The sequence below is a fragment of the Notothenia coriiceps genome, unplaced genomic scaffold (assembly GCF_000735185.1).
Source record: "Notothenia coriiceps isolate Sejong01 unplaced genomic scaffold, NC01 NC01_scaffold00037246, whole genome shotgun sequence".
NCBI classification, from domain to species: domain Eukaryota; kingdom Metazoa; phylum Chordata; class Actinopteri; order Perciformes; family Nototheniidae; genus Notothenia; species Notothenia coriiceps.
Window position 1 is genome coordinate 2,360,038 of NW_011369947.1, and position 11,414 is coordinate 2,371,451.

Here is an 11,414-nt window from a genome sequence, read left to right on the forward strand (position 1 = left end):
AAACAAGTTTAATATTCTTAAAACCAAGACTTTGTTTATTTGAAATCAGATGAAAACAAACTGTCACGGACCCTGCCGTGTTATCTATGATTACTACGCTTTTCATTCATAATTTCAGCGGGAGGGAGGGGGAGTGGCGCTGAGGAACAGCAGAGTGCGGGCTGACAGGTGTCTGTGTTGACATTCCCCTTATTGTGGAATAAGGGGAATGCAGAGACTGGCTACAAGTGTTTTAGGTTCAAGTTAGACAACTAATGTCTGGGTTAGTGTTTATGACTTCATGTGTATGTCATCGTAATGGTTAATCTCAATACACACACATTTTCCGTGCTTTCCAATAGTTTAAAATAGTTTTATTCCACTGTTTAATAACCTGTTCAATACAAACATGCCACTTGTAAAAATGAAATAACATTTCTGTGAACTGATATTTGTTTAGTGAGCTTATTAGAGGATGTTCCCATTTTTTGGGGATGTTCCCTTCGATTGTAAAATGTCAATGAAGATGTCAGACTTAGTATATTTGTTAATAATTACATACAACACATGGAATTTGTGTGTGTGTCTTCCAAGTGAATCTGCGGCCCCCTGGTGGCCAGTACATCAATGATGTGGCCCCCACCACCATCAAAGTTGCCCATCCCTGACTTACATTATTCAATACATCCTTTGTACTGAAGTATTCAAAAGTAAAAAATGTGATATAAATGATTTGCTGTGGCCAATTGTTTTCATTGCATTTACAGACCATTGTGACTCTCTGATACCACCCAATGAATGCACTGACACAAAGCAGATAGTAACACCTATAAAAACTTAAGCATAGACAGTTAAAAAAAGGGGCTACTGCATCAACATTTTAAAATTGTACTTAAAGAAAACGCCCTAACAAAACAGCAGCGCTCTATTTCAGTGTTAACTAAAGAAAAAAAGACAGCAACAGCTGACATCAAATCCTAAAGATAATCATAAATAAATAACATGGTGAAAATAAATATATTGCAATGCTCAAAACAGCATCTTGGCTTCATGCCGCATTGAGCACATTTTACAGGATTGAACGGAATCCCGCCTTCAACGCTGTATCCAGTTCTCTTTATACATCCATGAACATCACCCTTTTGTTTGAGTTATTCATCCCGTAATCGCAAACTAGCAAGAGGTGCAAACGCCACCAACAAAACTGGAGCATTCCCACTCACATGCTTGCTATGTATACATTCTGCATGATGCACACAGACGTCCACTTAAAGCCTAGTGGACATCTAGTTCAGAACGAGCCTTTCATCAGCATTGTGTGAACTCATTTGTTAAGGGCTTGCATGTAACAAACCTTCAATTATATGTAAAAGTCCCTGACTCCAGCTCTTAATATTCCTCTTCAAAAGAACGGACCCTGACAATTCTGCAGCCTATTATTTTGGAAATAATAGACAATTACAGGGAAAATATGAATTTCAGCTCATGTGACTTCTGCTCTTAAGGGGATTCAGAAAGCAGCTGAATCCCACGTGGTGACTCTTTCAAATTGATGCAGTTTCTCCTATCTTTATCTGTCCTCTTTTCTCTCTCAGGTATTTGATTCGTTCGGACCCTCTGGCTCACGTCCCAGAGGAGCCTCCTCTCCACAGAAGCAGCCTGAAAGAGAGACACGAGTCTGAAACAGAGCCCAGAGAGGACACCCAACTCTGAGGAACACGCTGACCTCCACTGATACACTCCCTTTCTATAAACACCCCCTTCAGCTTTTTCACGGGGGTCTGGTTGCATCCATGCAGTCTGAAAGAGGACAATCTGTGCTTCGATGTTCCAGCACTGCAGTCTGCAACCGTGTTTTGAGTGCCTACTGTTGGCCGGTGGCATTTCACCGTCTCCTGCTGTGAAAGCTCTCTCAGATGAGCATTCAGGGACCAGCTTAAAAAACCAAAAGGAAGATTTGAATCAGGTCCATCAAACCTGCTTGATTAGAGTGACTTTCACTGACCACTGTCTGGAGATGTTTAATATTGCTCATGCTCTTTTGGGTTGTGGCTCCCCTAAAAAAAACATGGAGTTGAGAGACTTTGGCCCAGGATTGATCTGTCTTTTCTTTACTTTTTTGTTCAGATGCATTTATTCTAGTTGTGTCTGGTCTGTCACTTACCTATTCACCTTCAATCACATCAAATAAAACACAACACTCAACACTATGTGACTTAAATAAAATATGTGCATTAAAGCTTTCCTTTAAAGCTTATTTGTAGCTGAATCATAGTTGCTAACGGAGCCCGGCATTAGAGAAAGAAAGGACACTATTCACATTTGTGAGCACAAGATATACTTCATTTAATGAAATCATTACCAGATTTTGTTTTTGTGTCCACAAATTAAATCTTTGATAATTTAAGCCGTGGGCAAGGCCAAGTCATTCATTCCAGTCCTTCGTTTATAGAGAGATGTGAATACATACTCTTTAATGAAGCTTTACTTTAGCTCTGGGAGGAGTTCTCTTGACGTGTTTACAAGACTTGCTGATATAGAGAGATTGTGGATGATATTATGAACAATGTACAATTTATCAAGGATTGATGAACTACTGGAATTAATAAATAGTGTCCTAGGTTTGTTAACTTTTTTCAGTGGCGTAGGGGTTTTCGATATTAAATCATGTACAAATATTGTTGTTCCTCTGCAGCACATTTCTGAGGTTGGATGAGGTTTTTGCAATACGCAATACATAAGTGCTCAGTTTAACCCTTTTAACAGTCTGTGCAATATATTCAGTATTGTGCCATTCAGATTTATTTGATTTGTACAATATTAGGAATCAGAAAACTTTTGACTTTAAGCACTACTTAATTAATAAATGTGCTTGTACATGTATGGCTCTTTGGACAAGGTAGGAATTTCTAAAATGCTACATCCTGTACTGTAAGAATATTTGACTTTAATTTGCACAATAAAGTGCTATATCATGAAGTAAAAACACATTGAAAGGGCCTTTGTATTGATGCATGTCTTCAACATAGAAATGGTGATTAATAATTTGGGGATTTTTGTTGACCATAAATATAAAGCTCTTTGAAAAAATATATTTTTGCAGATTTGTCAGTTACCAGCCTACATGGAAGGACCAAACATGTGTAAAGCTTGGTTCTGTTTAAAATATACTGGTCGTCATGCTTTAAACAAATTGGAGGCAGCTTTTCACCTACCCCAGATCTGATCATCTTCATGTGCAGAGTCTATAGACTATTATTTTTCAGTTTAGTTGCAATACAAATATGTTTGTTAAATAGCCAACGTTACGAGTAACTTACCGGTCCAGAAGACACGTTGCAAGTTCAGCACCAAACCTCCTCTCTACACTCCATAAGAGCGGATGTTTTTGCTCCTTTCCCTTATTGTTGAACTTTGTTGCCAAGGGCTTCAGACGAATTCAGGTGTGCTCCTAACTTCAACTACCTTACATGTGATTATTAACAAGCCCTCAGGGCAGCTGGACTTCCTCTAAGTAAGACATCTCGAGTTGGACTGAGGTCAGATCAACAAACGGTGACTCATTATCGCCCCTAGAGGAAAAAGTGGTATTACAAGAGAAGATGGGCCGAGGCTAGCTGTTCAACATGCTCATTTCAGTAGATACCTCAGCAACACAAAACATATAGACATATTTATTTCATTACTTTTTCTTAATAGTGTTAGTTAACTTTGAATGTTTAAGACTAAATATCTCACCATGTCTCATACTGCTGCTTTAAAGAAAGATGTCAACATTTTGGGAGATACTGTATATTTAATTACTTCCTTGCAAATGTTCTTGTTATTAGCATGACATCTTGCAGAGAGCGGCTTTCACGTTAAACAGTACAGTACATGTAACTTGTAAATGTGTCACTTTAGGAGTGATATTTCCCATGAATCGCAAAGGTCCTTGAAATCCTAAAACATTTGTGAATATAAGGTTAACTAACCAAGGCCTTAAACATTTTTGAAAATAGACCTTAAAAAGGGCTTTGATTTAGATATATTTTATTTGCAAGGATATCAATTGGAGTTACTGAAATTGTGAATACATCTTTTTCTCTGCTGCAGTGTATTGTTTTGCTGTGTTGTGTTAGAGAAATCAACTGTTGTATGAAAGCTTCTGTTGTAACTGTGTCCTAAACTATGCTGTATTAGGTCCTTGAATTTGAGGGAATTGAGTCCTTGAATCTGACTTGGGTGTGAGAACCCAAGTTAGAGCTGTGCTTTTTCTTGAAAAAATATGAGTGTGACAATGATGTTTAGGGATTTAAACAGGCATACAAACGTTTTATACAGACTACTTTTCCTCCACCATGCCAAAAAGAGAAAGTAGGAATAAAGCAGCAGTAAAGAAATAGAGACAGAATGGAAATGAAAGAGGAGAGTGAAGCAGGAAGGCAGGTAGACAAAGTAAGAAAGCTTCAAGGAACAATTGCACCTACTGTATGTACATAATAATGCACACAGACTCAAGCAAGCACACACACTTCATCAGAAAACATAGCTAGTAACATTTTTATTATATCTCTTCAAAATAAATAAAACATACAGTGTAACACAATTAAAATAAGACTCATTACATCTCTGAAAGCCTGTAACAGAATAAACCTCAAAATAGTGCCTGCTTTTTAGTAAACATAACTTGTACGTAACATACAAATAAATACTACTCAAACGTGTACAAAATGCAGCAAACAAATATCAAGTATTGTGCAGTTCCCCCCCACATAACACCAGCCGCTGACAGTCAGTCATTAGAGGGAAGTTACTCGTGTTGAGCGCCAGAGGCTACGTCGTACGGGAGGAGGAATGTAAGAATGAAGTTAATATAATATAATGCACTACTGAGAGTATGGAAGCCCTGAGAGGCAAGTGGGAAAACATTTTATGATTCTAAATTGTTTTTCTCTCCTGTGTTTATGACTCAAGAACAGGTGAACATTTCTTTCTTTAAAAGATATCTGTAAAAGAGGTGGAGAAAAAAAAGTTTGGCTAGTTAAATAAACTTGCCTTGCCTAAAAAAAAGTTTTCCGAACATATTTTTTCTAAATGTCTTTTTTTTTTTATCTGTAAAAATACGGGGGATTTCCTTGTTGTTGTCAAAATGAAGTGTCTGTTCTTGTAATAATAATCTGGGAAGATTTTAAACTAAAACATTAACATGAATGCTTTTGCTCTTACTGGAACATAGAGTTGTGATACACTTCGGTCTCTTGTGGTCCCAAAAATGTTCATCTGTTTTCAGATATAAAAAAAGGAACTGAGAAAGATCGTCCTAACAAAGCTCTTTCATGTGTTCTGTATAAACACAGAAAAAAAAACTATTTAGAAAAACTCACTTGCATCTCATGGCTACTGCAGAAAAGTATAATGCACCGTCTGAAAAGGGCTCGTGTTTGTAATACAAGTACAATTTCCCTTTCTGTATAAACATCATTTCCCTTCCATTTCTGTAACAGCAGCTTCGAAACTAAAAACAAATAAAATGTTGTTGCTTTGCTCCATAGTTCCATTGCAGTATTAAAGCATAATTTAAGAGAACACATTCAGAGCATTTAGCTCAAACACAAATACACACACTTCCCAAACACACTAAATATAAAACAATACTGGACATGATCACTCACTAACATCCACTCCATACTTACATAAAAAAAGTTAGTTCCTTCTTCGTAAAAGCACTGACCAGTCGGAGTGACTGATGAATAATAGTTTCCAGGAATAATCACAGCAGTAGGGTATTTTTTTGCCAAGCTGAAGTTATAGTTGCACTTGGTATCGTACAGTAGTTGGTGCTTTAAGTAGATCCATTAGTATTCAACTTTAAGGTCCATCTCCTCCTTACTGCTACATTATAATCAATCCGCCGTTAATACTGCCTAATAATGTAGGACAAATTAAAAGTGTCACATGCAGAATAAACGAGACGAAAAGAAAACATTCAGTTGGCAGCGGTTCTTTTTCTCACGCTGCCACAGTCTGATTTAACTGTCTAAAGACCTGTCACATGATCACATGTCAATCACCTCAGAGATTATTGGGTCCTGCCCAACGTTAGTTAGATAGAAACTAAAACAAGAGTGGTGTGTGTCACTTCCTGCGTGCGCTGCCCGGTCTCTTGACCTGCCACAGGTGGTTGTGGATGGTGAGCGCGTCCACGGTGGCCGACACTGACTTGGCGGGGATGACGTTGAACTGCTTGCGGTCCGAGCTGTATTTGTACAGTTTGTCGATCATCTTCCGGCCGATGGAGCGGGGCCCGGTGCCGGTGAATTTCAGGATCTCTTCTGTTTCCGGAGAGAATGAGTAAATGCCTCGGTACTGGCACCCGCCGTCACGGAAGAGGACGATCAGGTGATTGGACTCACACTTTTCCAGCTCCTGTGATCAGAGACATTGACAAAAGAATAGTTAGTAAATATGAGAAAATAAGTGTGAGAGCAACAACATAGATGTTTCAAAAAGTTCTTAAGTGATAACACTGACCTCCAGGATAACATTCTTCTGGCTCTCATTGACTTTTCCAGCCAGGCAGCAGTGAGCAATGGCGTTGCTGATGATTGGCTTGTTGGACTTAGAACTCGGCTCCTTGAAGAGTTTAGGACCTTTCACAAATATAAAAAATAGATAATTAAGGTAAATGCATAATCCCTAAAGAGTCTAATCTAATGTGTAATGAAATCGTTTTGGGAACATAAGCACACTAAGAGCGTATTCCATAGCATTTTCTATTTGGAATAATTAGAGATAATTAAGAAACTTCTGGCTATGTGTTCTCGATTATCTTATCTAACTCTCGCAAAAAAGTAAATAAGCCAGTTCATAAAAGTTTAAACTATTTCTCTACAGAAAGTGACAACATCAGAAATACTTTTTATCCACGTTTAAAGAAATGTTTGCATTTTTAATTTGTTAAATTCAATATACAGCGCTAACCATGCGTGTATACTGCAACCCTAACCCTAACAATAACAATAGGGTTTATGTATTTGAAAAATGCAGTTTAGTTTTGAGAGAATTTAGCAGGCAAAGCTGATTTCTGCTCACCATTGTACTCCATAGAAGTGATTGAAGAGGCAATGGAGCCGTTCTCCCAGTCCCGCTCCATGTTCCTGCTGGACGCTCTGCTCAGCATGGGGAACGACTCCATGGAGCACACAGATCCAGCCCTGAAAACACACGTGATGGTCAGTCAAAAAACAAGATGGGAATAGATCATCACTCTGATCTAAAACACAAGACAGGAAGTCTCACCTCTGTGACTCCGCTCCTCCGGAGATAACGCTGTCGGCCTCCGTCGCCAGAGAGAGCGTCGACCCTCGATGACTGCAGCTCAGATCAGCTGAAAATGAGACAGAAGGATTACATGTTGGTCACATTACTGAACAAAATGAAGCACTAAAAGTTAATAAACCATGAGTCAAACAATGGTAGTAGCTGCATGACAGGCAAGGCAACAAAATCATAAATCAATCATACTAAGTCATTTCTAAAAAGATTAATGGATGAGTATAACTTATTTTGGGTTTGTAACAAATTATTTTAAATGTAGTGTAGTTGCCAGCATAGTGGACCTGGAAATGTTAAAGGTCCCATGTGATGCTTTTCCGGTTATTACCCGTCCCCTTGTGTGTTATGAAGGTTTTTATGCATGTAAACGGTCTGCAGAGTCAAAACCCTCAAAGTACACCCTGTAGGGAGTAAAACTCTAACACAGAAAATACCTCCCCAAAACGCCTCGTTGGAGATACGTCACTGTCCATTGATTCTTCCGGGTACCGCATGATGTCATGCGTTACCCGGAACCAAATGGACCAATCCGTGGAGCCGTTACGTTAAGCCCCCACTCAGTGCAGGCAGCTCTGCTGATTTCTCCTCCCTGGCTGCAGGCTGATAACATACAGTTGGGATCGCGGCGAAATTCTCTCTGCAGACCCATTCTCACAGCGTTTATCAACCTNNNNCCTCACATACACACTCAGTGCATGCAGCTCTGCTGATCTCTCCATGGCTACAGGCTGATAACAGACAGTTGGGATCGCGGCGAAATTCTCTCTGCAGACCCATTCTCACAGCGTTTATCAACCTTTTTCTTACTCAATATCAAGCCACACCTATTGTTTTACTTCGGCTGTGAATTTTTGCGTGCTCAGGGTGAGTTTCTCTGTGTATCGCTAAACAAGGAAACCACACCTCCACGGAGCTCAGCGCGATTCACAACGTACCGACCAATCAGAGCACACTGTGCTCACAGGGAGGGTGAGGGCTGGAGCTATTGGAGCTATAATGAGCCGTTAAAGGCAGAGAGTGAAATTCAGTGAATACACGTAGTTTACAGAGATGCTGTATGAGAAACCAATTTGAGTTTGGAAAATTGCACAATATAAATCTATTCAACAATGGAATTATGATCAGTGGAAATGGCCATGACATGGGACCTTTAAGTACACCAAGTGCAATGTTAGCAATGTATAGTAGGGTCCCCAGTACATATAAACTGCTGGATGCTAACTTGCATATGTTGGGCAATTTGCAAAATTTGCAAAATTAGCATAAGTTGTATTAATTAAAAATGAAAATGAACTGCATTATATCCCCGATTTGGAGTCCATTTCTGGTATTTTCAGGATAAAAAAATGTCAGTTTTAACCAGAACATTCTTTCAAATAAATAGGCAATCGGTCCAATCCAAATTATCCAGTCCCCTAAATCTTCCAAATCGACCCAAAATGTATCAAAATCAGTCCACAGAGAGTACAAATATTGGCATTTTCTGGTTAAAACTGCCATTTTCCATCCTGAAAATGTCAGAAATTGATTCAGCATCCTCAATAACCCCAAGAACCACTGAAAAACTGCCCAAATATGCCAAGCCATTTTGTCACTATTGTCCACATAATGCTAATTATTGCTAATGAACAATTACAATTAACCAATTTATGCAAATGTTGCAAATTGCCTATGCAAGTTAGCATCTGGCAGTGTCTATGTGCTTGGGACCCGTACAATACATTTCTAACATAAAACATTGGGGTCCTCATTCCGGGTTCACAATAGGACTCTAAGAGCTGGCAGACAGAGGCTGTGTGTGTAAATATAAATCTGGTCATGCAGAGCAGTGAAGAGGTTCACCTCCCCTGCAGCCTGCTGCTGAGCGATGGGCTTTGATCAACAAGGACGTCTTCAGAGAATGTCCTGCACAACACACACGTACACACTCAGAGGATGGCAGATGGCAGATGTACACATGTGAACTGTTGAACTATCATGAGCACATTTAGAATGCAAATGAACACCGCTATGAGCTGACAACAGACAACAAAAAGACAACATTGAGCAGACAGAAAGTAACCGCTTTAGGAAAGGTCTTCTTACGTGTGGCGCATCCTTTGGAGAGGCTGCTGGCCTCCTCTCGGTGGAGGGATCTGGGTCTGCTCCTCCGGGACTTCATCCGTGGGCGGGGCTTCACCAGACCCTGCTCCTCCATCAGCACCTGCTGCTTCCTCTGCAGGTACTCCTGCTTAATGATCTCTCGCCTGGCCTTCTCCTCCTCCTTGCGAATACGGTCCTCTTCTGCCTTACGCCTGGAGGTTAAGTCAGGTAGGATTTAATTGGAGGATAAAGTTTACCCCTGCCCCCATGACCGCAGACTCCTACATTTTCAATGTAAGAGAGCGGGGTAGGCCTCATCAACATTTTCAAAAACAGTGGAATATTCAGCTCTGCTCACTTTACTCCAACACAACAAACTCTTTCCGGCATTCCATTCTCTCAATATGACATTTCCACTGTTGTCTTTCCTCAAAAAGTCACCATTTACGAGACTTCTCTCCATAACAAGAAAACAATATTAAGAATTTCTTTTTATTTCTCCTTTCCAAAATGTTGTCAGTCTCTTATATTAACAATCTGCGTTAGTCAGTGGCAAAAACGAGCACTTTCAATGGTTGACATTTGTGTTGTCTCCATACTGGACCAATTCCAAAACATTGTTGTCCCCATGAATCATTTCGACACAAAAACATGGCTAAATAGGGAACCTTTAACCTTTGATTGAGTGAGTGTGTTTAACTAACACCTACCTGGTCTCATCCCGTTTCAGCTCGCTCTCCACTTCCTGGTGCTGTTTGCGTAGCCTCGCCTCTTCAGCTTTACGCTGCCGTTTGAGAAGGAAGGCAGCGCGGCGTTTCTCCAGTTCATCCTCTGCTTTCTCCTCATCCTGCAGGACGGAAGAATGCTTATTATTATTACTGCTCACTTAATATCCCGAAGTATTTAAGATGTATTATGATCAGTGGCGACTGGTCATTAGGGGCAGGTGCACAGCCCCACCTAGTGTCAGCAGAAAGTATTACAAATAATGATTACAACAAAATGCAAAAAATAAATAAAAATATATATAAAATATATTTTAAGATCATGTTTAATCATCTGATTCGTCTGTACATTGCTGTTTTAGTCTGTGTTCTTCTAATTAGTGTCTACAGTACAGTGTGTGCCTATTGAGCTGTTTAGAGCCATGTGGGACAAAACCCGATCATGCCCTCCCTCTCCCTGTCTAAGTGAATGGTGACTGTAAAAACTACACTGCGCATGCTCAGAGTATTGTCCTATTTAATGTGTGTGGCAAAAAAATAATGACCATAGGGGCAGAGTGCTGCCATCCCCACCGTACGTCATCTCACATCATTCAGAGCTGATTGGCTGTAAGTACGTGTGGTGTGCCGCGAAAAGTGTGGTGTGTGAAGAGGAGGAGGGTTATGGCTAGAAAAGATCCGTCTTGTGTAAAACTCTCGCGAGAGTTTGGCTGAATGTCACATGGCTGAATGTTTACGTTAACATTCAGCCATGTGACATTCAGCCAAACTCTCGCGAGAGTTTTACACAAGACGGATCTTTTCTAGCCATAACCCTCCTCCTCTTCACACACCNTGCTTAAAAATACTAAAATCACAGCCCATTCATTTGGCCTTTCTTTCATGCTGTGCAAAGAAAAAGCAACCTCTTAATCCAGATATCTCACCATGACTCGCGCATGCACGTGCACGGTGTGGCATGACCACCAAAACAGAAAGATATGGACACAAGATATGTGCAAATGTATTTAGTACCCTATCCATGTGAACATGATTTAAGTGGGGGGGGGACCTAACCTCCTCTAGGGGGGTCCGGGGGCTTTTTCCCCCGGGAAGATTTTTTTTAAATATTGAAGTTGAAAGCATCAATCTGGTGCACTTTGAGAACAACATGAGGAGATCTAAGGATACATCTCTTAACACCCATATGAAACAGAACTGTAAGCAGATTTTTCTTTTTGGATATTTTACAAATCACTCCCCTTTTTAACTCTATTCTTGTTATTTTTAACAACTTTTTTGTTACTGTCATATAGTATTTTATACCTGTTT

General features: G+C 39.9%; 2 protein-coding genes across 2 annotated transcripts in view; one reads left to right on the top strand and one right to left on the bottom strand.

The window, feature by feature from the left end:
- LOC104966274 (potassium channel subfamily T member 1-like) overlaps positions 1-1,692 on the top strand; it is an 11,928-nt gene extending 10,236 nt beyond the window's left edge. The window contains exon 5 of the mRNA XM_010795456.1: positions 1,575-1,692. Within this exon, the coding sequence (XP_010793758.1) occupies positions 1,575-1,692 (118 nt within the window). The remainder of the gene's footprint in view (positions 1-1,574) is intronic.
- A 3,315-nt stretch (positions 1,693-5,007) lies between these two features.
- Positions 5,008-11,414, bottom strand: part of LOC104966275 (calmodulin-regulated spectrin-associated protein 1-B-like) — a 6,811-nt gene continuing 404 nt past the window's right edge. Inside the window, exons 2-7 of the mRNA XM_010795457.1 lie at positions 10,089-10,225; positions 9,382-9,590; positions 7,261-7,348; positions 7,054-7,175; positions 6,493-6,611; positions 5,008-6,387 (exon numbers count right to left, since the gene is read on the bottom strand). Of these exons, the coding sequence (XP_010793759.1) occupies positions 6,097-6,387; positions 6,493-6,611; positions 7,054-7,175; positions 7,261-7,348; positions 9,382-9,590; positions 10,089-10,225 (966 nt within the window). The 3' untranslated portion in view covers positions 5,008-6,096. The remainder of the gene's footprint in view (positions 6,388-6,492; positions 6,612-7,053; positions 7,176-7,260; positions 7,349-9,381; positions 9,591-10,088; positions 10,226-11,414) is intronic.